General features: G+C 40.3%; 2 protein-coding genes across 2 annotated transcripts in view; both read right to left on the reverse strand.

Annotated features, from left to right (window-relative positions):
• Positions 1-13865, reverse strand: part of slc4a5a (solute carrier family 4 member 5a) — a 48177-nt gene extending 34312 nt beyond the window's left edge. Inside the window, exons 1-2 of the mRNA XM_027140534.2 lie at positions 13822-13865; positions 11288-11378 (exon numbers count right to left, since the gene is read on the reverse strand). The gene's annotated coding sequence lies outside the window, so the exon portion shown is untranslated. The remainder of the gene's footprint in view (positions 1-11287; positions 11379-13821) is intronic.
• zgc:110329 (uncharacterized protein LOC550500 homolog) lies at positions 11749-24122 on the reverse strand. Its single transcript, XM_027140582.2, has 8 exons — positions 23794-24122; positions 20465-20650; positions 20307-20381; positions 20124-20219; positions 19531-19644; positions 17227-17277; positions 16654-16770; positions 11749-14156 (listed from the first exon to the last, which is right to left on the reverse strand). Exons 1-8 carry the CDS (start codon positions 23878-23880, stop codon positions 13824-13826), a joined length of 1059 nt encoding a protein of 352 aa, XP_026996383.1. The 5' UTR covers positions 23881-24122; the 3' UTR covers positions 11749-13823.
• Positions 24123-27937: the final 3815 nt, after the last annotated feature.

The raw sequence follows: 27937 nt of genomic DNA on the forward strand, positions 1-27937 counted from the left end.
ATAACAGCACAGCGTTTTTAGGATTTCAGTTTTTATAGCATTATGGAACATCACTGAAGCAAGTTACTTTCTGTTCTGTCTTACATTAAATACATTCATGTTCGCATTGCCCAAAAGTTCTTTCTTTCTCTAGAAGCTAAAGAAAAAAAAGGTAATGTTACAAAGAAAATGTTCTGTGTTTCACAAAACCATTCATTAGAACTTCAGCTCAGATTATTACACTGGAGGCTCCTTCCTCATTAGAGAAAACTTTGCCTTATCAACAGTTATTTGATAAATACACTTTTTCTTATCTGATTTTTCTATTTATTATTAAGCCACGATTATATGGATATCCAAGCCCATATGAGCTTGTAGCCAATCAGAGTGAAGAATTCAACAACTGTCATTATTTAACACACAAATGTTATTGCAGCACTTTAAAAGTCACCATTACCCTTGTGTTCAGTACACGAGAAGAAGCTGTCGGCAATTACCTGTAATTATAGCTCTATAACAATTTAATATCAGCACACAAGTTTTCTTTCATAGATGTCCATCCTTGTTAACATCAGACCCTTTCATTCCAAAGTTTCAGGAATTTTACTAGCAGCTTTGACATATCAATATTGCTAACTCCCAGGCAACATTAACGGGTGTACGTTCAAGCGTGAAGGATCTCTTTCCTTTCTGATCACCGGCTTCTAATTTATCTAAACAAATGGATATGGATTCGTCGAAGAGCAGATCCATTCTGGTGGCCTTGGGCTGCTCTTGCGTCAACACCTCAGCCTGGAATCTGGATCATGCCAGGGTTGGAACGGGTTAGCAGTTATCGACTGATAGCAAAACTCCAGTTTGTGAAAGATGGCATGCTCTTAAACACACACACTCACAGAGCCAGTCAATATAACAGGAGGTTGGATATACCAGTATTATATGAAATTTAAATAAATACATGATATCCTTCATCTCACTTGGCAAAAGATTTATCACCTTCTTTGAATTAATAAGCAATACAATGGCATTCTGTCATAATGGGTACAGAACAAAGCTAACGATTTTCAGGATGTGTGCCATAAAAGAAAATACCAAAGAAAACGTAACGGCAGAAGTCTGAGGTAGAGTATGAGGTAGAGTAAAGAAGATGAGGGTGTTGTCTAATTTACATAAATAATGCATTTCATAAATTAGTATTCAAAATAATTGTTCATGACAAACAAGACAGCCGGTTTGGATTACGTGGAAATCTGGATATCATCCAGGACCCATCTATGATATAATGTTATATGAGGCTTTAAAATGAAGATAACCTTTGAGCAAAGCCATAAAACATCCATCAGGGTTTCTTAAAGAGCTGCTTTTGGTTCCCTGATTTTGGGACCATTTTGGGACATCATCCACTGATATTTTGGTCATATTCTATAGAGTGTTCTTTCATGATTATGATTACTTTTAAGAGTGTATTAAGTAGGATTCAGGTCAATGTGTTGGAAAAAACATTAATGTGTGACATAATGACAAATACTAGGGTTTCTCTCATTCTCTCTTATTCTGCCTGCTAGGATTTTCTTACTCGTAATCTTATAGCATTGTAAAGTTGGAACCTCAGTAAATTTTTGGTTCATTAATATAATCTGTGATCACCAGCAATAACATCTTGAACCGTGGAATATTGAAAGGTTCACAGAAATGTGTCGGTTGGTGATTGATATCAGTTCAATTTTATTGACTCAGAGATTAATTCAGGGCTGTAAAAAGATCATTAGATAAGGATATTTCATGCTGAGGACTTGGGGTTAAATATCTCCCGGCAAATGAAAGAGAGTGAGGACAAATTTAACAGTGCGCAGCTGTGTTACATTTTAACTGGGATTTCAACATATAACAATGCATTAATCTCTCTCTTTCTCTCTCTCTGTCTCTCTCTCTGTCTCTCTCTCTCTCTCTATCAATCTATCTATCTTTCAAATACCAAGAAACAGCTCTGGTGTTAATTCCAATGCACAGCTAATTCACAGGGATGAATACAGGCTTCATGGTGTATTAAACTTCAGCCTCACACAAGAATTCTTCTTGAATTATGATGCCAAAGAACCACACCATAAACCAGGCATTGTCTCACAGACGAGAAAAAGCAATCATCAAACAGGTTGTTTTAAACACTGAAAGAGAAGTCTCTGTGTAGAAGGAAGTTAGGGAAGGCATAAAAACTATGCTGAGGAACAGAGAAGGCCCGTTTTACCTCGTGCATAAAGGAGCTTGATGATCCCATGCTGCTCCATTTCCATCTCCTGATTGTGAATTTCTCATAGAAATTACAGCTACTTTCAGTTGAACCCACTTGAAATCCAGCTCCCTGTTCCCAGAGTTCAGAAATAAAATGTATTTGAGGGAGCTGGATTTCAAGTTGCTTGGGATGTTCTGACCCTGACCCTGAACTCTCTAACTCTCTTTCATATTTGATCAGAACTCACTGTTTTGTTTAACCCTCACTCTGACTGGCTGGTCTCTTGAGTCTAGTTCCTTCTTTCACTGACAGCTCACAATCAACCAGGTTGTGAAAAGGGTCTTGTAGGAAAATGTGGCTGAATGTAGCACCTTTTAAGGGCTTAACCCTCTGGTGGAGCCTTAAAAGATTTAACATCAACCCCAACAACAAGGCTGAGGTTCTGAGCAGCATTCCATTAGAAGGCTAGACCACCCCTTAAACATCCAAAGAATGTTTGAGGAACCAATTTTTTAATTTTGGTGATGGGGCTTTCACGTTTCATGAAAGAATTTGCTGTGGTATAAGAGGAATATAAAAAAAACTCTGGGGTTCCATCTAATGAAGGGACTCCTCTTCATTATTCCACACTGTCATTGATAAGTTTCTTATAAAAGCACATCCTAAAATATCTCAAGTTTTCAAGCACTTGTGAGAACTAATAACTACTCCTCTTTTTCATACTTACTACATTATCCCACTTCTTGGTAGTAATTTATTTCTTTAGTACTTATAGATGGACCTCACTTTTCGGGCATCTGCTAAATATGTCAAAATAAACTTAAAATGTACATGCATTATTTGGTAATGCAGCCAAAATGCATTTTTTTTTCCAGAGTATGGAAAATACATTTGACCCAGGAATGAGCAGATAAAGATGCCCCCCAGCGCTGCACAGCAAAACAAGCTCGAGGAAGGAAATTTCATAATGAGTCAGGCATAATTGGCAGCATGAGGGTGAAGAGGTAGATGAGGCAGGAAAGAAGCTTACACCGAGGCATAGTCAGGCATGCAATTTAAAGCCATTTTCGGCCAATTTTCTAGCCTGAGTTGTACCCATTATCCCAGTATTACTGCATCCTGTTTATTTACTTACGGGTGCCTGGTGCTCTCTAGCATGCATACATTGGTGTCTGGTGTGGCATTCGACAGAAGAGCCCTCCCTCAGTCTGGGTCAGCCATCAGACCATGAAATAGAGGACCCTACAAAGCATGTATATCAAGCAGAACAGCTGTTTTGGTTTGAAAGTCATTCAGGGTATGCCGCTATAGCCAGTGAAGATTAATGTATTTATACAACATTCTTCAATCACGAGACTAATTAATAGTTCCAGAAACGCTTTTCCATCCATTAACCATAACGAGCCGCTTATGCGCTTATGTCCGCAAGGCTGAACCATCCTTTAGATCTAGACAGAACAACTCCTCACATAAAAACAAAATATGAGTCATGTTTTGTCTTACAAATGCTTTCACAAACAGTATGGCCAGCCAAATAATGCTTTCTTTATTCCTAACAGAACCTGTTTCTATTTTTATTGTTGTATCAAGTCTGAGTCACTCTTAGAGTGGATGTAAGGTCTGGGGCAATATTACAGTCCTCCAGAACCTTCCATCAGCAGAAATGCCTTCTGTAGGGTAAAAAGAAAACAATACACACTTAATATCAATCAGGATTTAGCAAAAACTGATGAATCTAATTTAGTCTTTAGGAATCATTGAGTGAACGTGGTTACACGCAAAGGTGCTTTTTTCCCCCCGATCACCAGTTTGTAATTTATCACATGTAAGGAGTAGTGACATTCTTGAAAAGTTCTATAGCTGTGCAACATTAAACAGAATCTATGTACAGAGCAAAATAAATACAAAGACTACACAGTAGACCTATGACTAGGAGAAAATGGAGAAACTGGTATCTGCTGGAACTAAGTTTTCCCACTCTATTGCTGCGAGTCCCCAAATACCAACCAAGAAACAGCGGGCTCCACAACCACCAAAGCCTCCGGGCCCAGCCTGCCCTCCCCCTTCATCTGAGAGGGCACTCCAACCTCTGCCTCAACGTCAAGGATCACACAAGCCCTCATCTGCAAACAGCACTGGTAACTGATCTTGGGTCCCAGCTATGACAGCAGTAACAATCAGAAATGTTTTCAGAACAAGCGGGAGCCCAATGTCCCTTTAGCTTTCCCTATCTCTGTCCTGATATGTGATAGAAAGACGAAGGCCCTCTCCAGCCGCACGACAACTCTATCTAATCTACTGCCTATTAGACGTCATTCTGAGATGGATACAGGGCCAAAACCAGTTACTATTAAAATAGCACTTCTGAACATCCGTTCATTAAGGAACAAATCATTTTTAGTTAATGATCTTATCAACACTAACAACCTGGACTTCATGTTTCTAAATGAAACCTGGTTAGATGACAGCTGCAGCGCTACAGTCCTCAATGAATCAGCCCCACCCAACTTTACTTTTAAAAGTGTCTGTAGAGCTGTTAGAAGAGGTGGAGGAATAGCTGCTTTATTCAAAGATGCCTTTCAATGCAAGCAAGTGTTACTTGGTGATTACCAGTCTTTTGAATATTTGTGTATTGCTCTAAAAGGTACACCACGCATTCTGTTTACAATTATTTATAGGCCTCCCAAATACACCCCAACTTTTGTTGATGAATTCACAGAACTTTTATCAACAATCTCCTCTGAATTTGATTATTTTGTTATTGCCGAAGATTTCAACATTCATATAGACAATGCAGAAAACAATACTGCAATTGAATTGTTAAATGTTTTAAACACTTTTGATCTGACCCAGCACGTGCAAGGTCCTACACACAATAGGGGACACACTCTTGATCTGCTCAATAGCAAGGGTCTAAACATTCCATCCACTGTTATCAAGGTTGAAGCGCTATCTGACCATTCCTGTGTTTACTTTGATTTATTGATCTGTCCTGCCACTGATGCTAGATCTGTCTATGTCAATAAAAGGTTCATAAATGAAGACTACAGTGAGGTATTTATGAATGCTATATCAATGTTGCCAAACATATCGGCAGACTCTGTTGATGTTCTCCTTGAAAATTTTAACTTAAAAGTTAAAGATGCTATTGATGGTATAGCTCCAGTAAAGGTCAGGATGATCACTGGCAGACGTAAAGCACCTTGGAGAACCACAACAGCGGTACAGAGCATGAAAAGAACATGCAGAAAAGCTGAACTTATTATAGCATCTATAAGGACAGTCTTCGTGCTTTCAATGCAGAACTAGGCACAGCTAGACAGATCTTCTTCTCAAACATTATAAACAACAACATAAACAACACTCCCACTCTTTTTGCTACTGTAGAGACACTAACAAACCCCCCAAATCAAGTTCCTAGTGAAATGCCGTCTGACAACAAATGCAATGAGTTTGCAACCTTTTTCTCTGAGAAAATCAGTAATATCAGAATGGCAAACCATACGGCTTCATATTGTAATGTGGTCAGTCAGACCTCACTACAACAACCTCAAAAATTTTTCTCAGAATTTTACATAGTTGATATAAAAACCCTGGAAGAAACAGTACAACATCTTAAAGCATCAACTTGCAGCCTTGACACCCTCCCCACATCTTTTCTCAAAAAGGTACTTAACTGCTTAGAAACTGACCTCTTAAAAATAGTAAATACCTCTCTGCTCACAGGCACTTTTCCAGAGTACCTAATAACGGCAGTTGTTAAGCCTCTCCTAAAAAAGAGTAACCTAGACAAAACCATACTTAGCAACTACAGACCAATCTCAAATCTTCCTTTTATAGGCAAGATCATTGAAAAGGTTGTTTTCAATCTGGTTTCCACCAGCATCATAGCACAGAGACAGTGCTCATAAAGATAATAAATGATATTCGCTTAAACTCTGATTCAGGTAAAATATCAGTGCTGCCTTTGACACGGTAGATCACACCATACTCTTACATAGACTGGAAAACTGGGTAGGGCTTTCTGGGATGGTCCTCAAATGGAAATCATACCTTTAAATCATACCTAAATGGGAGAGGTTACTATGTGAACATAGGTAACCATAAATCTGAGAGGACATCCATGACATGTGGAGTCCCACAGGGCTCAATTCTTGCACCGCTTCTCTTTAATTTGTATATGCTCCCAATTGGTCAAACAATGAAACAGAACCAAATTGCTTACCACAGCTATGCAGATGACACCCAGATATACTTAGCCCTGTCCCCTAATGACTACAGCCCCATTGACTATGTAAGTGCATTGATGAAATTAACAGTTGGATGCGTCAAAACTTCCTCCAGTTAAACAAAGACAAAACTGAAGTCATTGTATTCGGAAATAAAGATGAAACTCTCAAGGTTAACAAAAACCCTTTGACTCTGGGGGTCTAAAGACACAAATAAAGTCAGAAATCTTGGTGTAATTTTAGAGTCTGACCTTAATTTCAGTAGTCATGTGAAAGCGATAAGCAAATCAGCTTAATACCATCTCAGAAATAAAGCCAGAATTAGATTTTTTTTTCTCAAGACAAGACTTAGAGAAACTTGTTCATGCTTTCATCACCAGCAGGATGGATTATTGCAATGGACTCCTTACTGGGATCCCCAAAAAGACCATTAGACAGCTGCAGCTCATACAGGACGCTGCTGCCAGAATTCTGACCAGAACCAAAAAATCTGAGCACATCACTCCATTCCTCAGGTCCTTACACTGGCTTCCAGTTACATTTTACTGTGCTGCTTCACACTGACTATACTTTTTATCCAAATCACTTTTACTCCTGTTTTATTCTTTTTAACATACTTTAAACTGTTTTTTGTTAAAATCACATTTATTTTCTTTAATTGTTCTTTGTTTTTATTATGATTTTTCGTGTGTTTCTTATTTTTCATATATATTTTTTTCTCTCTTATAAATTGTTTTCTAATTTCTATGTAAAGCACTTTGAATGACCTCTGTGTATGAAATGTGCTATACAAATAAACCTTGCCTTGCCTTGCCTACGACTATGAAAGCATGGTCATGCTGAATGTGTGCAAGTGGGATCTGGAGTGTACAATACTACAAGAATCCAAAATCATGGTGATGTACAGGGTGAACATAGTTGACGATTTACAGGGAAAAGCACTGCCACTGACTTCAGAGGTTTCCAAAAAGAATATGAGAAAAATTATGATATGCTGAATGGAAAAATAACTAAGTAATGCCAATACTTCATCAGAGCAATGTGACAAAAAATAACAACCTACATATCATATTTTTGGATAAAGTACCTCTAGATCACATAAAGCTCCCATTGCTTAAAAAAAAACAAAAAAACAACCTTGTTTCGAAACTATTTCTATTTCAGAAGTAGGATCACCTTTAAAAAACATGAAAACTATTATACAGCTCCAAAGAACCACTTGGGAAAGTTTAAGTAACTGCTTTCTACATCTCAAAGATGCACTGCAGCAAGAAACATAACTCTTAAGCCTAAATATTACAGAAAGAGTGTCATTATTTCACAAATGTGATGGAAGGAGTCCCCAGAGTCAGCACCATGGAACACTCAGGAGGTAAAGCTGAAAGAAATCTGATATTATTACACTCAAGAAAGTTGAATCAGAGAATCTGTTGAGGGAAGGACTATGGAAGACTTTAGTTATACTAGGCAAAAGTGGGTTGTTCCTCATTTTAAGGTAGCAAGTAAAATATCTCCTTAGGACTTTGTTTCAGATCTATGAAATGAAATGATGTACCAGATTCATATCATCACAAAGGTGAAAAACAGTTTTTGTGCTTCCACAGGGATGATGTCCAGCCGCAGTGGTGTATTTCTGCTCTTATCAGTGAGGAGGGAAGTCTGTGATATTTTCTTGAATTGCATAGTCAGCATTATTGAGCAATTTGCTATCCACAGCAAAGAACAGATTCATGCAGTACATCATCCACATAGTGGCTTTAGATCAAGGTTGCCAGATCTGTGTGTGGTGGTGCACATCTCCAGGGTTCAATCCTGGATTTGAGTTACTATAACCTCCTAGTCTTATTATGATTCGAAACCTGCGCTCTTCTTAAAAGCAGACCATCCACGATGACAGATTGTAATAGATGTCATTTTCATATTGCTGTACTCATTCGCACTAGTATTGGTATAGGAATTGAGTATTAAGCATAAAATAATCAGCATCTATGTTTACAAAGAAAGGATAATTTTTTCCACAATCCACATTGCACCAGCCCCTTACGGTTTCTCCTGCAGGTGGTGGGCCCACAGGAGATCGGCCCCACGTCGCTCCTTCGGGCTGAGCCCCGCCTTCGGGTCAGGGAGAGGTCTCTCACTGTTATTTGTGCTTATGGGCCAAATGGCAGTATAGACTACCCGACCTTCTTGGTGTCTCTGGGAGGGGTGCTAGAAAGTGCCCCGACTGGGGACTCCCTCGTTCTACTGGGGGACTTCAACGCCCACCCCCCACCCACCGACCTGAGCCCGAGTGGTGTTCTGTTATTGGACTTCTGTGCTAGTCACAGTTTGTCCATAACGAACACCATGTTCAAGCATAAGGGTGTCCATCAGTACACATGGCACCAGGACACCCTAGGTCGGAAGTCAATGATCGACTTTGTGGTTGTTTCATCTGACCTCCGGCCGTATGTCTTGGACACTCGGGTAAAGAGAGGGGCGGAGCTGTCAAGTAATCACCACCTGGTGGTGAGTTGGGTCCGATGGCGGGGGAGGAAGTTGGACAGACTAGGCAGACCCAAACGTACTGTGAGGAATGTTTGGCAGAGTCTCCTGTCAGAGAGATCTTCAACTCTCACCTCCGGCAGAGCTTCAACCAGATCCCGAGGGAGGTTGGAGACATTGAGTCCGAGTGGACTATGTTCTCCACCTCCATTGTCAACGCAGCTGCACGGAGCTGTGGCCGTAAGGTCTCCGATGCCGGTCGTGGCGGCAATCCCCAAACCCATTGGTGGATCCCGGTGAATGCCGTCAAGAAGGAGTCCTATCGAGCCTGGTTGGCTTGGGGGACTCCGGAGGCAGCTGATAGGTACCGGAGGGCCAAGCGAGCTTCAGCCTGGGTGGTTGCAGAGGCAAAAACTCGGGTCTGGGAGGAGTTCGGTGATGCCGTGGAGTTCGGGGAGGCTCAGGAGGTAGAAGCAGTGCCCTGCGCACACTGTTTACAGTGGGAGTGGGAATCTGCTGACTTCGACTGGTGACATCCTTTAACGGTGGAAGGAGTACTTTGAGGATCTCCTCAACCCCACCAACATGTCCTCCACTGAGGAAGCAGAGGCAGAGGGCTCAGTTGTGGACTCGTTGATCCCCCAAGCTGAGGTCACTGAGGTAGTTGAGAAGCTCCTCGGTGGCAAGGCACCGGGGGTGGATGAGATCCGCCCGGAGTACCTTAAGTCTCTGGATGTTGTGGGGCTGTCTTGGTTGACACGCCTCTGCAACATCGCGTGGCAGTTGAGGACAGTGCCTCTGGACTGGCAGACTGGGGTGGTGGTCCCTCTGTTTAAGAAGGGGGACCGGAAAGTGTGTTCCAACTACAGGGGATCACACTCCTCAGCCTCCCTGGAAAAGTCTATGCCAGGGTACTGGAGAGGAGAATTCGGCCAATAGTCAAACCTCGGATTCAGGAGGAACGATGCGGGTTTTGTCCTAGTCGTGGAACACTGGACCATCTCTATACCCTCAACAGGTTGCTGGAGGGTTCATGGGAGTTTGCCAAACCAGTCCACATGTGCTTTGTGGATATGGAGAAGGCATTTGACTGTGTCCCTCGTGGTGACCTGTTGGGGGTGCTCTGGGAGTACGGGGTCCGGGGGCCCTCTGCTAAGGGCTGTCCGGTCCCTATATGACCGGAGCAGGAGTTTGGGTTGCATTGCCGGCAGTAAGACAGACTTGTTCCCGGTGCATGTTGGACTCCGGCAGGGCTGCCCTTTGTCACCAGTCCTGTTCATTATTTTATATGGACAGGATTTCTAGGCGCAGTCGGGGGCCGGAGGGAGTCCGGTTTGGGGACCACAGGATTTCGTCTCTGCTTTTTGCAGATGATGTTGTCCTGTTGGCTTCTTCAAATCAGGACCTTCAGCGTGCACTGGGACGGTTTGCAGCCGAGTGTGAAGCGGCGGGGATGAGAATCAGCACCTCCAAATCTGAGGGCATAGTTCTCAGCCGGGAAAGGGTGGTTTGCCCCCTTCAGGTTGGTGGAGAGCTCCTGCCTCAAGTGGAGGAGTTTAAGTATCTTGGGGTCCTGTTCACTATGTTCCTACCGTCACCTATGGTCATGAGCTTTGGGTCATGACCGAAAGGTCAAGATCCCGAATACAGGCGGCCGAAATGAGTTTCCTCTGCAGGGTGGCTGGGCGCTCCCTTAGAGATAAGGTGAGGAGCTCAGTCACTCGGGAGGAGATCAGAGGGAGGAGATCCTCCACATTGAGAGCGGTCAGCTGAGGTGGCTCGGGCATCTGTTTCAGATGCCTCCTGGACTGTTCCGGGGCATGTCCAACCGGGAGGAGGCCCCGGGGAAGACCTAGGACATGCTGGAGGGACTATGTCTCTTGGCTGGCCTGGGAATGCCTCGATATTCCCCCGGAAGAGCTGGAGGAAGTGTCTGGGGAGAAGGAAGTCTGGGTGTCCCTGCTTAGACCACTGCCCCCGCGACCCAGCCCCGGATAAGCGGTAGAAAATGGATGGATGGATAATTTTATTTTTTTTTACTTCGGAAAAGAAACAGATGTTGTGTCAAAAATCTTCTAAAGTCTGAACATTGTCAGGAACATACTGGGCACCTTTGTGTTTAGTTTCAGTCACTGAGGTTTGTTTGTCGAGATTTTTCGAAGGTATTCTTCCTATAGTTATAGAAACTGGTGAAATTTCAACAGGGCCACTTGCAGTAATGGACCATAATAATCAATACAACACAATATCTAAACAAGAAAACACAATGAATAGCCAAAAAGCCGGTAGATACTGTTTCTTAATTACTTGCAAAAAAAGACTGAAATCATTCTTCTCATCATCATCATCATCATCATCATCATACCTCCTGCCTTCAGTGAATGAAGTGCTAATTTGGCTCCATGGCTCATTTCTTGCCACTGCTATAATTGCTGTACTCCTTATTCCTCCAGACCCTAAGCAAGAGAGAGAGCATTTGAAAGTGTGTTAATGTAATGATAAACATCACCAAGCTACACTCGGTGGGTTGTTCATACTGCTGGACTCACATAGCCAATTCTAAATCTGGATGCATTATTTCGGATTCTTGGGTTATTATTAAATTCAGTTTAGCTCACTCACCCGCCCGCACGCACACACACAATGAGTTCTGGCAAAGCCAAGTCCAAACTGAGTGCTGTGTTTTTTTTCTACCACATAGTTTCCCTGCAGTGCCGATAAAACAACATAACCTTCCACAAAGCAGTAAGAAAAATGAAATAAATAAAAAGTGACTCGGCAGCTTGCCTTGTACATAAATCGGAAATAAGCACGCTTGGGAACAGATTAATGCAAGTCGTATTTTATTGGCAAGGACTGCACTGGGGTTTTTCATAAGGCCAGCGGTGAGGAACAGCTCTGTCTCCAGCAACAAGCTTACAAGAACAGTACAAATGCCAAAAAAACATGTACACTTCTCTTCTTATATAATTGCAGCCGTTTAGCTGAGATGTGTTCAGCGTCTGAAATTAGAGCTGTGAGGATGAAAAACAAGGAATGATGGGAAACTTCATAAACTTGCTTTCATGCCACATTAAGCTAAATTAAATGTAAAAGAGCGGTCCTAAGACAGAATTAGTTTGTTATCCTACAAACATAGATGCATCAGACATGCATAAATGATTTTAATATGCATTAGAGTTTAATGCCGAATTAATTTAGTCACGAATTGACATTGATGCAACTGCTCGTTCTTTTTATTTGTTTATTTTTCGATAAATCATGTTTACTTTCCATAAAAATGTGGTGTATATATATTTAAAAAACAACAACAACAAAAAAACGTAAGTAATTTGGCTTGTAATTCATATACCGGGCAATAGGGAAGGAATGAAAACTCAGATCAAATGTTTAGCAGGTGCATGTAAAATAAATCCCGTCCAAATAGGGTTACAGTACATTAGATTTGTTTTGAGGCAAAATATTGACATAAAATATTTGTCCATAAGAAATGTCTTGTCTGATTGATTTGTCATGAAAGTCCAAAAAAATTCTTTATAAAATTATGATAACTACAAACTTTAGTTTTCAAAGCACCATTTTTGATCTCAGATTACTTTCTTAAACATTTACAAAAATGCATGCACTTAAAGTTAAAGCACTTTAACTGAAAAAGTACATATTCTGAATGTTCATATCATTATTATAAACATTAGGTTTCTTGTACTGATTGCCAAAAAAACAAAACACATAGTCAGGGCTATTCCAGAATAGCCTGAGGTATCATTGGGAGAAAAAAACAAAAACAAAAATAGTGACTAAGGCAACGGGTTGTAGTGTCAAGTCATACCCACAGGATTGTAAACAGGAACAGCAGAGCCACATCCAATTCTCGGATTTCAATAATAGAAGAATGTTGTGAACACGCAATACATGTAACTAGAAAGATTACGGAAACAGGCATAAAATGGAGACATGTGTGACGGTTTATTAGGTACCCCCTGTAAACTTGACTATTTTTAATCAGATAAATCTACCGACATGCCACTACACATATAATAACTGACTGAATGTGGTTATAGCTACTTGCTTATAAAAGAATAAGGATGCATCGATATTAAATAGGAGTAGTGTTCGATATATGAAACTGATACTAACAAGTAATGAACTAGTATTAAATCAATCAGGAAATGGAACAGAAGATTTTATTCAGTCTGATCTTTTCACTCACCTAACTTCACTTCACTTCACTTAGCTAGTGTTTGATGAGGTGACTTGTATTTCCTCCTCTTGATATTTCCTCTTGGAAATATCCCCAGATTGCTATAATTCCATTTTATTGTACACTTAATATCACCTGTTGGTCTTTGATATATGTAAATGAGTTACCAGAATACCTGATACCAGAATAGCAATTGATTTCTACACAAAATGATTTTGTAGCTTTTTTACCTTCCCCACATAGCTACTGAACTATGTCCACTATTAGACAGCAATACAGACAAAATAAAAGTCTAACAGAAATATTTCACCCTGAACATTTCAATCCAAATTCACTTTTTTAAAACCTTTTTTTTCTAGTTGTCAGTCAAATGATACACAAATAGAAAGACAAAATGATAAATACAACAGGTTAACCCAAACAAATCTTAAATAAATCCCATTAGGAAAAATTGTGGAAATGTATTTAAAATGAAGTTTTAAAAAAAAAAACAGTACTTCACTTATGTTTGACAGCTTAGTGAGAGTCTCTTGCAGTCTCTAAAGAGGTTCAAAGTTGATCCCAGTGTGTAGTGCAAGACTCGACAGTGCAAGACAAGAATTAGTGTTCCTTGTACACAAACAGCATGGCATAAATAAAAACCGTGATTAAATTAAAAAAGGTGATGGAAATGGATGTATCTTGGTTATCTTTCCCACCTCTATGCTCGATTGTCTACCTCGTCCATTCCGGGATGGTCGTGTTTTGATTGGCTCAGTAATATCTCGGCCTGCATCTGCTCTAAGGTCACAGGGTCAGACTCAAGATCAGGGGTCAGAGTTTCTGCTTCCGGCTCTGGTTCTGGTTCTATGTAAGGTATAGGTAGGTATCCGCCAACACGGGGCAGACACATACACCAGCCAGCGCCTGACAAGTCCAGCTCGCTGTAAGTGAATCCAGCCTTTTTAAGGATCTTGAAGTCCACCATGTCTGTGGATTCACTCATCTCCACCAGGAGGTTCCAGAACATGCAGCTTAGAAGGATGCCCAAAAACTACAAGAGGGAGAAGATAAACGCAGTGATTAAGTGAACTAAATGGCAGGTTTGTTGTTTGCTAAATCAGCACTGCTCAGTATTAGCAAGCTCCACCTCCGACAGCTCCTGGTACTACGGCCTATAAACATCCCTAATTCTTCCAGGGAAAATGTTCCTGAGCTGCAAAGATTTTGATGGTGAAAAATTTTTTTAAGAAAATTCTGTCAAATAAACACCTGAAAGTTCGAAGCTTCTCAATAAATGTTAAGTAGAAGCATACCTAAAATTCTGAAAATATTCCAGCCTCATAAACAACCAAGCTGCTAAGATCCTAAACCGGTTCCTGTGGTTAATAGTATTTGCCTGTTGCAAATCAAACCCAGTATAGTGACTCTGGTATATTTTTAAAACATGCCATTGATGTCTTTATTAGATCAAAGTTTTATCATCATAAAAGATATTAGACATAGACTGCATGACAGCTCTTTTAGCAACAGTAGCATACTTTTGATGTCAGCAAAGGATCTCGCTCTCTGAATGGAACAACCTGAAGTCTAAGAGTGCTAAAAGGGATATAGGGTGCCTGCTGCTGCCCCGATGCTATCTAGCCCCTTTCTGTATGGTCAATGACAGAGAGAGAAAGAGAAGGTAAGTGGCAGAAAGAGGCAGAAAAAGAAAGAGGCAGAAAAAGAAGCCTACAACAAACCAGAAGCTATGACATACAGGCAGAATATAACCCAGAGAGACTTTTGTTTTTTGAGGGATTTGCAGACCTCCCTGTTTGTCATGACAAAAGTTCATGCACTTCACTGCCTGTAGTTCATTGTTTGTTTCTTGTGGTTAATGGGGCTAAAGATCTTAAACTGCTGAAAAGGTTATTGTGTTGAAAATGTGCCTAAAGGGTTCATGAGCTACTGAAAAGTTTCCAGTGGTGAAATTGATACAAATCGAACCAAATGCCTGCTGTATTAAAACTGTGCCTAAAGTTCCAGGACTGCTGCTGTAAAGTATTTGAGGGTAAAATGGAGCTGAAGTAGAAGCTGAAGTTGAAATTTCTTGAGCCGTTAAAAAGCTATTACTAACATGTTAAATATGTCTGTCAAGTTTCCTGTGGTAAAAGAATCAGCCCAAGGTTCCTTATGTAATCCTGAATAAATTTTCAAGTATACCTTAAGGTTAACTTCCTCAATAGATTCCTTGAGATTTCCCTAAAATTCCAGGATTCTGAAAGGTTCCTGTGATGAAAATATTCCTTAATGCTTCTGATCGGTGTGAAAGGTTATTGTTGTAAAAATGGCCCAAAAGGTTCTCCAGCTGCTAAAAGGTTCTTGTGTTTAAAAAATCTAAAATGTTCCTGAAAAGATTTTCCAGTGGACATGTACTGTACCTTAAGGTTCTGAAAAGGTTCCTGTGGCATAAATGATCTCACAGTTCCTTAGCTGCTAAAAAGGTTCTTGTAGTTTAAAAAAAAAAAAGTGTGTGTCAGGTGGTCAGTAAATTAACTTGGCACAGTGGCATCTTGAAAAGGTTAGTTGGAGCGCATTTCCCAGTAGCAGCTTATGCAACACATCATCAGTCTTCACTTTAGGGAATGTTCCCACTGTGTTGAATGTCCTGCCCAAATTGCTATGCATAGTCATATCTGTGAACTTTCCTATACAAAGTGCAGCTAGAGTGTGATTAAAGTTGGTTTTATAACACATTCAAAAACAAGAAGCTGCTCAAACAGGAGCTGATGGAGCTCAGGGGTCAGAGGAACAAAGCGACATGACTCATGAGTTTACCACGTTTCAAAGAATGATGATTTGTCTACAAAGTTGAGGCAACACTGACATTCCTGAATATGTTAGAACACATGGAGTTTTCATGCCTTTGACCTCTTAAACAGCACCATACAAAAGATTGCTTTGATCATTTTGGAGCACTATAGCGCTATTTATTTTATTCAATACAACATGCTAAGTAGAGAAATTTTGCAGAATGAAATGGCTGGTTAATTTGGTGGACAATAGAAAAATTAAATATAAACAGCCAGACGTGATCTGTGGGGGTCCAATAAGTGCTCACAAGTTATGTCCCCTTTGGCCCATTTGTTCCAAGACCATTAAAGAAAATCATAAATTTATAAGATTAAGAGTTCAAAAGTGTTTACGATGGTAAATTAAAGCCAGTGCTAGTTAATGGCAGCTGACTGGCTATTGGCGTTTTATCATGTCTTTTTATCAAGCCATTCATCATTAGAAATGAAAATTATTCAGTGAACACACACAAAAACTTGATTGGCTTTCTAGAAACAGCTCCACCTCTTATGAATGACCAGAACCTATCTATCCATGCTTTATTTGGACCAATTCCGATTTCAATATCAAGATGAAATATAACAGCAAGAAACGATCTGTGGGGCACCTTTAGCAAGCACCTTTAGCAAGTAGTGTTCCTTTGGACCAGTTCTTGCAAAAAAATACTGTGAATTTTTACTCTAAAGAAAATACAAAAATAAAAAAAGATGTTTAACCTGAGGCAAGCCCACGGCACAGCAGATTCCTATTGTGGCCCCAACGTTGTCGCGCATCCACAGGTTTACGGCATGAATACATCCACGCACGTGTATAACGTCAGCCAAATCTTCACGCTGTGCAGAGAGGAGGAGAAGGAAATATGAAATAACAACATGATTCCAGACTGAACGGTTTTGTTAAGGTCACCAGAAAAACAGCATCACACACGGAACAGCCCCGCGTAATGGAAAAATCGAGACAGCGGCAGTAATGATGCTACAATTTGTCTGAACAAATGACCTCGTAAAGCCTGAGGTCGTGAATAACCGCAGCTGAAAATGTAAATACATGTTCTGCGGATTTGCCAGTAAACTATCGGACCTTGGGAAAACAAGGGATAATAAACTGGTGGTGGTCATAAACAATGAGTCACAGGGATGCATGCAGGAATAAAACCTGTTTATTATCATTACAGTTGTATTACAATGTTGTTTGCTCTTTGAACCAGAAATCCAATATTTCCGGATGGATGACAGAAGCATCTGTTCCTAAATGGATGTGCGATTTAGGACAATGAGAAGTATACGTACCTGTTTGGTAAGAGTCTTATAGCCACACAGGGTGTTTACTACTTCTCCAGGCTGAAAAAAAGAAACACACACAATACTATTGTTAGATCCATTATAGCTCCTAGTGCTGATGAAGTCTGGATTGTGATTGGTCAGAAGGTGTTGATTCATTTTCTACAAGCACATCTTAGACAGTTGGATAGATTTGTGTAAATGTACTCATTTTAATGCATTGTTATTTCCATAGTAACAGTTCGTTCATAAGCTGATGCTGGTCACTTTGCCTGCTATTTGCTATCTTGATTATGTGATCATGACGTTCCCATAACATTCTTGTTTAATTTTTTCCAGCTATAATTAAATTGTCTACCATTATTACGTTTTTAAAAACAACCCATTCTCAATGGAACCCGTGTTGAGTAATCATTTAAGACTATATGTGAGATGGTGGAGATTTGTGCAGAATTTATGCATGATCAGGAAGTCGGGGTTGTAACTGGTGAGAATGAGACACAAGCTCTTGCATGTTGTGTTATGTTTGACGTTCCTCACACAGAGAAGCAAGGTGTCAATCGTGTAGATCTCAAAACGTTCACTTCAGCAACCAAGTGACTGTGAAGAAGCTGAATACGGTGAGAATATTCTGTTGTACTGTATATTTTCTTCTTTTGCTGAAAGCGGAACCCTAATTCTCATGCTGTCGGATAGAAAACGTCTTTTCTTTGGTTCGGCTGTGTCCCAAACCGCACAGAGATGGCACTACAATAAGAACTGAAACACTAAACACGTTGATGCTTTATATCTGCGTCCTTCCTACTGATTTTTGTTTCTATTGTTCTATTCATTTCACCCAGCAAAATGAGAGTTTAGAGGTTTTTTCAGCATTCATTGGGATTCCAACTTTTGCAATTAACTATAAATGACTCAGGTAATAGCGAACACCACTGTTTTTTTTTTTATTTGATGATAATAATTTAGTAAAAAGCAAGTCTGTGCGCACACACACAGACACATTTTCCACTTCATGTCATTACATTTCAGAGGTGGGTTGAATGTCACACCACAGACCTCATGATTTATCTCTACCTCCACCCTCCAGAGAGCAGAATGTAAATCTCGATGCGATCTTGAAAGGAGAATAGATCTCTGATCTGATAAGTATATCATGTCTGATATCTGTGGCTCTCCAAACAGCCACAAAATTCCTAGTAAGAATGTATGGATATCGACTGATACTCGGAGATATGCAAAATGTGCGTATTAGAAGAGAAAAAGTGGTTAGTGGCATCTTCTATTTGACAGAGTGACCAGGATACATGCTTAAATGAAATCTACTTAAAGTCAATCCTTAATTAATTTATTAGGAAGGCAGCAACAGGACTATCAAGTGTTTAGCAATTACTTCTGTATCAGCAATGTAATCTAAAATGCTGACAGAGCGAGAGAGAGATGGTAATTCTGTAATTCTTCATCTTCAGTCATGCCTCGTGGACTACAACCCAGTGTATCGCATCCTGCACTTCTACCTCCATCACTCTCACAAGCAGTGCATTAGCATCCCAATGGCAGCACAAGGGTTTAACCCTTAAGTAGGAGTGAGCGGGAGGAAAGGGGGTTGGGAGTGCAGAGTGAGGGAAGTAGAATGACAGAGAGAAAGAGAAAGAGAGACAGAGAGAGAGAAAGGGACGGTCAGAGTGAAAAAAAAAACGAGGAGGAAAGGGGGTCTCTACAGAGAAGAGTGCAACTAATTCAATACACTGAAGCATAACATGCATGAGGCACATTCGGTACACACACACACACACCCCAACCACATAAACAAAAGGAGGACAGAGAGACTCAGTGAGAGCAAAGGGATCTACAAGAAAGATTGAATGAGTGAGAGAAAGAGTGTGTGTGTGTGTGTGTGAGAGAGAGAGAGAGGAAGGAGAAAGATATACTTCAGGGTGCGTAAGCAAGAGAGACTTCAAGAAAGCAAGAGAACGATCAGGAAAGAGTGAGAGAGCCAGAGATAGAAACAGAGAGAGAAACAGAGAGAGCTTGTGGTTAGGAAGAGGTGAGACTGAACAAACACACGCCAACATGCGTATGGAGAATGGATCTGGATTTCTCATTTTTCATTCTGGGTCTAAGAAAGGTCAAAATCTCTATGTTTTGTTCTGTCACTTCCCTGAGGAAATGAACTCAGCTTCTGATGGATAAGGAATACAGAGCTGTAAATATCAACCATGGAGCAGAAAAGTGATAGGGAGAGAGAGAGAGAGAGAGAGAGAGAGAGAGAGAGAAAGATATGATGATGATGATGATGGTGGTTAGGAGTCTTGCCTCTTTTCTGCAGCATGTGTAAGGAACTCCGCAGGCTAGCGGGCCAGTGCCGTTACAGAAATGGTACTGATTCACCTCCCAGTCCTTATATTCATCACCTCCACAGCAGGAAAACTGCAGAGAGAGACAGACAGAGAGTCAGGGTTGAGAGAAACATCAATGTTGCCTTTCACAAAAGCTTTTCTGTCTGCTTCACTGCGGCAGGTTTTGTGGCTCTCTGTAGAACAGAAGCTAGAGATTGATGTGGAGTAAAATCTAACATGGTGTCACTTTAAAGAGGTATTTCATTTCAATTTAGCGACACATCTGAGGGGAGTGTTGATATTTTGGACTGGTGTGTGCTGCTTACATGGCCTCTACGCCCTTACGTTGTCCAGAACTATGTGCTTGCTGCAGAAATCAGAAGCTTTAGTTAGCAGCTAGCTTTGTTGACTAGCAACAATCTCATTATGCATCTAACACCACAGAAGATAACTAGATAAACTAACTGCTCTGTGTGTGAATTAGAGGATACATCAAAATGCCTCAGAGAAAAACTCTGGCTGTTTCCACTCTATTCTACAGCTAAAGTCGACACCATCCCTGTCTCCAACCTTCTCTTGTACGTAGTCCAGGATGTTTTTGAAGTCCAGATCATCGTAGTAGTGCTTGATGCCTTGCCGGATGTTTTTCTGGAACAATTCGAATGTCTGTGGAGAGAAAGGAGGAAGTGAGAGAAATAGAGTGTGCGATTGGGCAGTGATGAGCAACGTCTCTTGGACCTGGCGTCCGCTTACCGTTTTCTCAAACAGCAAAGCGATGATGAGGGCGAGAATCTGGAGTGCCAGCAGAACAGAGAGCACGCTCAGGAACTGCGAGAGATCAGACTTACATCAGCTTGATATTTACACAACAATCTCTGATTGGTCAGGAGCTCTGACAGAGGACCACTCACCATGTGCAGTAGGGTTTTGTTGTCACGCAGTGATCCCAACATTCCCACCACAGACACAGAGAACATGACGAGCCCTAGCAGGATGAGGACCACAGCAGGAGCCAGAAACACTCCCTCAAGAGTGCGGTACTTCTGTCTCTCCACCTCGGCATACACACCCACACACAGCACACAAAGGCCTACAAGCTGTACCCCACACACAAATAAACACACCATCATTTATCACGAGTGAGTACGAGGGCTCAAAACACAAAACATTCATCAAAAGCAAAATGCACCCAAGAAAATCAAGAAAAGAGAGTTTAAAAAAAAAAGCACAAACACAAAAAAGAGATAAAGAAAGTAATCAGGAAACCCCAAGAAAGAAGAAAGCACTTTTTAAAGAGAAAGAAAAAAATGTCAAGATTAAAATCTATAAGAGAAAGTGTCAAAGAACGGAAAACAGAAAAAGAAGGATGTGGAGTCAAAGGAAGATCAGAATAGAAAACAGAAGGATTGGCAAAAAGAAAGTGGAAGAAGAAAGAAAAAAGTAGACATGAAAGGAAGAATGTAAGAAAGAAAGAATAAAAGAACGAAACACGAGGGCAGAATGGTGAAGAATAAATGAAAGTAAAGAATGAAAGAAATCTGTACAGATCTGGACTCCTGTATATTCAGCAGACTTAAGATGTCACAACCCACATGACCCAGATGCAGGATAGCTTCAAATAAACAGGTGTAATAAGTAAAATACACGAAACAGGAACACAGACGAAAACTTGACAGGACAAAAGAAGAAACAAAAGACAAAGAAACAACAACAATGATTCCGTGCTGCTCAAGGCAATGTGGCACAATTAAATACTATTAACACAATACAAAATACTATTAATACGATTAACAATAGGGAACAGGTGTACAGAGACGGGGAGGAGTAAACAAGGGCAGGGCAGACACGTGACAAAGAACACAAGCAAAAGCACATGGCCAAAAGTCAGGTCTAAGTCCTGACATAAGAACTCTTCAATTACGGTTAAAGGTCATTTTTGAAGTAGCTGGTACAGTATGTGTTACCTGAGGTTACACATCACAGTGTTCAGATCAGATAAGATCTTTCAGCGTGTAAACTTGCTAGCATTAATGTGCTGCTGTGTTAATAAGAAACAACATGTTGCTCATTTGAGCTGAAAGTGATTCAGCAGTGCAGACGGAGTTGAACAACTCCATTCACCATCATGATGTGCGCACTCGCTAATCCATTCTCTCAGTCAATTTCATTCCATAAGGTTGATAATTAATTTGATTTAAAGCAAAGCACTAAGGATTTGTTTTATCTTATTGGACTGAGTTAAAATAGTCAAGGGTAGGAGTAACTGTAAATGGATAAACAGCACCTGTTGCTCTTTGTAAAACTTGTATGCTACGTGTTACTCCTTCACCGTCATGTGACATCAGCAAAACGTTTTGGTCAAAATTGTAGTGTTGTGATTGACTTGGCTGTGAGAAGACTGAGTCGTCGGAGTTGACTCAAGTTGTTCAATATGTGGTCTTTTTATTTAGCATGATTTTGCTCCAAGTTAGCAACCGCTTTATCCTGGTCAGAGCTGTGTCACAATATCATGGACTTTATCTGGTTGTAGAACAAAACGCCAGGGTGTCGTTTGAGAGTCAAAAGAGTCGACTCTTCTCTGTGAGCTGAGATCAATCAGCCTATATCATTGATTTGTCCTGTGCTGTAAGAAATTTGAAAGCTTTTTTCAATAATTGGTGATACTTTTGTGTGGATTAACTCACCCTGAAGTATCAATCTTCTTTTTGAAAGATTTCCTCTTTCAAAAATACCCTCAAAAGCATCCATCTCGTATTCTTTCCTAGTTATTATGCTGTGTGCTGTATGTTTAGAACAACATCTGCATGCCAAGTGTGCAATTACATGACAATTAAAATGTCATCCTCTGCTTAAGCCCAGCTCATAAAAGGTTTTTTTTCCCTGAGTAAAAAATATTCAATAAAGCGAAGAGCAGCTTTAGGTGCTGAGGGAAAATTCATAGTTCAAAAGAAAGAGAAGAAAAACAAGTAGTGTGTAAACAGACAGAAATGCAGATAAGCTCATGGATTTGCTTCCCCAAGCACCTTTTACAAGGATGTAAATATTCCCCTAAAACCATCAATATTCAAAAGCAACTCATTTAATTCCTGGGAAACTTTTTATTAGTTTTGGGGTATTAAATGAAATACGCAGGAAAGGATATTAAGGAGTTTGAGCTCTCTGGGTTCAGGTGTGAGGTGTAAGTGAGGCTCTGCTTTGCGTACGTTACACATTACGAACAGATAAAAAGTATGACGTGCAGATTTGCATACTCTGTGTCTTACAGTGAGTTTATGATCTGTTGATCGCCTGAACACAGTCTTTGTGCGTGTTAAGAAACTCTGTCTGCTTCCGGTTTGATTTTGATAAGATGTTCTGAAAATCTGCCAGATTAAATACCACATTGCAAACAGCCCCAAAGCGCTTGTGGTAAAAGAGGGGCAAAAAAACACCTCAGGAAGAGCGGAAAGAAGTGAGAAACAGCAAAACTACACAACATGCTGTTATATATAAATAATTTTGGGGTGTGATGTTACACAACTTGCCAGTGTTCCTCCAAATTCCCACCTTCACCCCAAAGTGACCAGTGCGTGCGGTCTGGACTTTATTATTCCACTTAAACCTCAGCCACTATTAGTATCATTCATTTATTAATGTAGAAATCATCGCACATTTTAACGGTTTGTGGTTATTATTATTACAACAAGCATATTAATTATTATTACTTATCAATAATTAATATAAACATCTCGCTGTTGTTATCAGTAACTACACTACACATTTTACACACTATGCTATGCGCCGCCTCTGACCAATCAGATTCGAGCATTAAGCCGCGGCGTGGTATAGTCAATATCTAACACTTAAAAACGCTTCTTCAGCATAGTATAGTATATTGAGTGTCACTGGTGCTGTTTTTGAGAATTTGGTATCATTTAGAAACGATAATAATAATAATAATAATAATAATAATAATAATAATAATAATAATAATAATAAAGTGTTGTAAAGCCAAAGCAGTGACGTTGCTTTGTGCCTTTAAGTGGCCAGACACGGTTTATTCAACACAAATAATAGCACTGGGTTTAAACATCTTCAAGTCCAGATGAGTTATTGAGCAGCCACGATAGAGGAAATGGCTAATTTTAGCTTTAAAATAATTGTACATTGTCTCAGCCCAAGCGAGTTACCCGGTTAGCCGCGTTAGCGTCCTGGCAATAAGAATAAAAAAACGCTGCTTTTTAGTTTTCATTTTACTCACCGAAAACAGCATCGAATACACATTTAGCGTGAATTTGACACAGTAGTAGAAGTGGATGCTTTTCTTCCATTCTTCATACGAAGGCATGATGAGTTTCAGGCGGTTCTCACGCGTTCATTTGAATTAAAATGTAGGTTTATTAATAAATAATACAGACTACTGAAGTCAAAATAAGCTCAGTTTGAACGACCGTGTGAACATAATTACTGTGTCAATGTCGATTAAATTCTATCCCGTCTTTCTTTTTAAGAAAGGCGTTTACAATACGATACAAAGCTACAGTAAAGCGAAACTTGTACACATTGTAAACAAAAACAACTTCCGCCCTCCCTAACGGCGCGCCGCCATTTAAAGGGCCAGCAGCACATTTTCTTTTTTGTAAAATGTTATTTTTATATATTGGAAAATATTTATTTATTTTGTTTTCTGAGTTGATGGACATATGACCATCACATCCATATTCAGGTTCCAGGTTATTTTTACAATGCAAGATTAATTTTTTAGTCCTTAGTGTGCGCACGTGTGTGTGTTTGTGTGTGTGGTTCCCTCCAGGATCTCTGGTTTCCTTTCCCAATATCCTAAGACATGCCTTATAGGTGTCTATCCATGATGTGTCCCCTTTTGTCCCTTAGATAGACTCCAGGTTAATGAAAACTGTTTGTAGAATAAGTGGATCATAAATAGATGGATGGATAGAAAAATCTAAAGGCTCTGAATTATTAATAAATCTCCGTCTGTAGTCTGTAGGTGAAGAGATACTCTGTCCATGAGAAGGAGGGAAAAATCACTCACACAAGCGAATAAATAAGCTAATATACAACTGCTCAAAAAAATAAAGGGAACACTTAAACAACACAATGTAAAGTCAGTCACACTTAGGTGAAATCAAACTACTCACTTAGGAAGGAACACTGATTGACAATCAATTTGACATGCTGTTGTGCAAATGGAATAGACATCAGGTGGAAATTGTAGGCAATTGGCAAGACACCCCAATAAAGGAGTGGTTCTGCAGGTGGTGACCACAGATCACTTCTCAGTTCCTATGGTTTCTGGCTGAAGTTTTGGTCACTTTTGAATGATGGCGGTGCTTTCACTCTAGTGGTAGTATGAGACCGAGTCTACAACCCACACAAGTGGCTCGGGTAGTGCAGCTCATCCAGGATGGCACATCAATGCGAGTGTCTGTCAGGGTCGTGTCCAGAGTATGGAGGCACTACCAGGAGACAGGCCAGTACATCAGGAGACGTGGAGGAGGCCATAGGAGGGCAACAACCCAGCAGCAGGACCACTACCTCCACCTTTGTGCAAGGAGGAAGAGGAGGAGCACTGCCAGAGCCCTGCAAAATTAACCAGCAGGCCACAAATGTGCATGTGTCTGCTCAAACGGTCAGAAACAGATTCCATGAGGGTGGTTTGAGGGCCCGACGTCCACAGGTGGGGGCTGTACTTACAGCCCAACCCCGGGCAGGACGTTTGGTATTTGCCAGAGAACACCAAGATTTTCAAATTTGCCACTGGCGCCCTATGCTCTTCAAAGATGAAAGCAGGTTCACACTGAGCACATGTGACAGACGCATGGGCGTAAATTTCATTTAACAGTAGGGGGGCATGTCATGAGCAATTTTTGAAGGGGGAACACAAATAATAGTTTAATTGTACTTTATAAAGATATGTCCCACAGTGGAAATACTTTGCTTTTATCATTATTATTGTAGCAGGGAGACTGCATCATTTTTTTTTTTTTCAAACTTTTACTTCAAAGAAAGTAAAACTATCATAAAAATAATAAGACACTTAATAACAATAGAAATTCATTATACAAAAAAAAAATACAATGGGGTCAGTTCGAATGTAGCACAGTGCTCATTTAGTAAATGCACAGCTAAACAATATGCTAATTGTGGCCGTTAATGTTAAGTTAACATTATGCCAAGCAGTGTTGTAATGTAACGCAGCAAAAATACTCCGTTACTGTACTTAAGTAGAAATTTTACGTATCTGTACTTTACTTCACTATTTAAATTTATGTCAACTTTCACTCCACTACATTTGTAATGTTTTAAATTCTCACTGAGGGCTAAAACCCGTAAAGATGAAATCCTAGAACCGCCCCTGCTTTTATGCCTATCGAAAATCACTGAAATTTTACTTTTACTTCAAATACTCAAGTACATTAAATATCAGAAAATTACTTTTGATACTTAAGTACAGTATATATCAGATACTTTAAGACTTTTACTTGAGTAATATTCCAAAAGGTGACTTTCACTTCTACCAAAGTCTTTTTCTAATACGATACTTGTACTTTTACTCAAGTATTGCTTTCTAATACTTTATACAACACTGATGCCAAGTCGTCCCAAATAAAACAATGCATGGGAAACGGCTTTGGTGTGTTAGTTGCAGTGCACTATGGAACAAGCTATTGTAAACAAGCTAGATAAGTAAGATTTTAGATAGATAAGTAAGATTTTAATCGCTAATATAGCAGATTCATCGGTATCAGTAATTACATCGGTAATCAGCATTTTTGCTGCAACTAATTTATGAATGAATCTGCATCAACTACATTAAAGTGAATCGCTTTATTTAAAGTGAATAAAATCCTCTACTTAATGGAGTTGAACATTAATTGAGTCACAGCCACACACCTGACTCGTGTGTGCAGAGTAGGTGAGATGAACTGGGAAAGCAGGCAGTGGGTCAAACCACTGTGAGGAAGCTGTGAGGAAGGGGAGGGGGAACTCAATTGTTTCTAAATGCAGTTTTTGCTTTTGTTTGTTTTTCCTACTTACACAATTATTTAGGTATACATACATATATTTTTCACAATAGAGAGTGCGATATCTTTTAAATAATTTTTTGAAGGGGACAATCCTCGGATGGGGGGACAACCCTCGGATGGGGGGGTGTCCCCTCCAACCCCCCGGGATTTACGCTCATGGACAGACGTGACAGAGTCTGGAGATGCCGTGGAGAATGTTCTGCTGCCTGCAACATCCTCCGGCATGACCGGTTTGGCAATGGGTCAGTAATGGTGTGGGGTGGCATTTCTTTGGAGGGCCGCACAGCCCTCCATGTGCTCGCCAGAGGTAGCCTGACTGCCATTAGTTACCTAGATGAGACCCCTTGTGAGACCATATGCGTTGCAGATGGCCCTGGGTTCCTCCTAATGCAAGACAATGCTAGACCTCATGTGGCTGGAGTGTGTCAGCAGTTCCTGCAAGATGAAGGCATTGATGCTATGGACTGGCCCACCCGTTCCCCAGACCTGAATCAAATTGAGCACATCTGGGACATCATGTCTCGCTCCATCCACCAATGCCACGTTGCACCACAGACTGTCCAGGAGTTTGTGGATGCTTTAGACCAGGTCTGGGAGGAGATCCCTCAGGAGACCATCCTCCACCTCATCAGGAGCATGCCCAGGCATTGTAGGGAGGTCATACAGGCACGTGGAGGCCATACACACTACTGAGCCTCATTTTGACTTGTTTTAAGGACCTTACATCAAAAGTGTTTACTCCATAGTTTTAACTCCTAGTTAAAGACAAAGCTGTTAACAATGATTAAATGAATAATAAATAAGTAAGTAATATTTAGATCACTCTGAAAGATTAAGTAAAGAGGTGCTAGACAATTATTAGCAATTATTTATTATTCTTTTACTTTTTTATTACTGAGAAAGGGGAAATGTAAAACGTACCAATAAATGGATCCAAAAAAAAAAGCATCACATGATGACAAGAACTATTTCATAGTTTTTTAAGGGAAGCTTCCAAAGAGTAAAGTGCAGAACGACTGATCACGACCTCAATCATCTTCCTGCTCCGCCGATCAGTTTCAGTTAGATGCAATTATGTTTTAGGCCACAGCTGGGACCGAGAAGAAAGCAGGTGTGTTGCAACCGGCGGCATGTTCTACCATCACCATGCTAATTCAGTTATAATCCCACGCCATGGCTGTAACCAGATGTGTCATGGAACTGTGGAGTGCTGATACACTATCCTTCAGGTTCTCCTTTTCCAGCACAGAATTGAGCAAATTAAACATTATTTGAGTCTGAGTTGATTTCTGAGGTGAGTTGATTCATTTATTTGGTGCAGTTAATACACTGCACTGCACAGATATAAAAAAAATT

Source organism: Tachysurus fulvidraco, chromosome 9 (assembly GCF_022655615.1).
Source record: "Tachysurus fulvidraco isolate hzauxx_2018 chromosome 9, HZAU_PFXX_2.0, whole genome shotgun sequence".
NCBI classification, from domain to species: domain Eukaryota; kingdom Metazoa; phylum Chordata; class Actinopteri; order Siluriformes; family Bagridae; genus Tachysurus; species Tachysurus fulvidraco.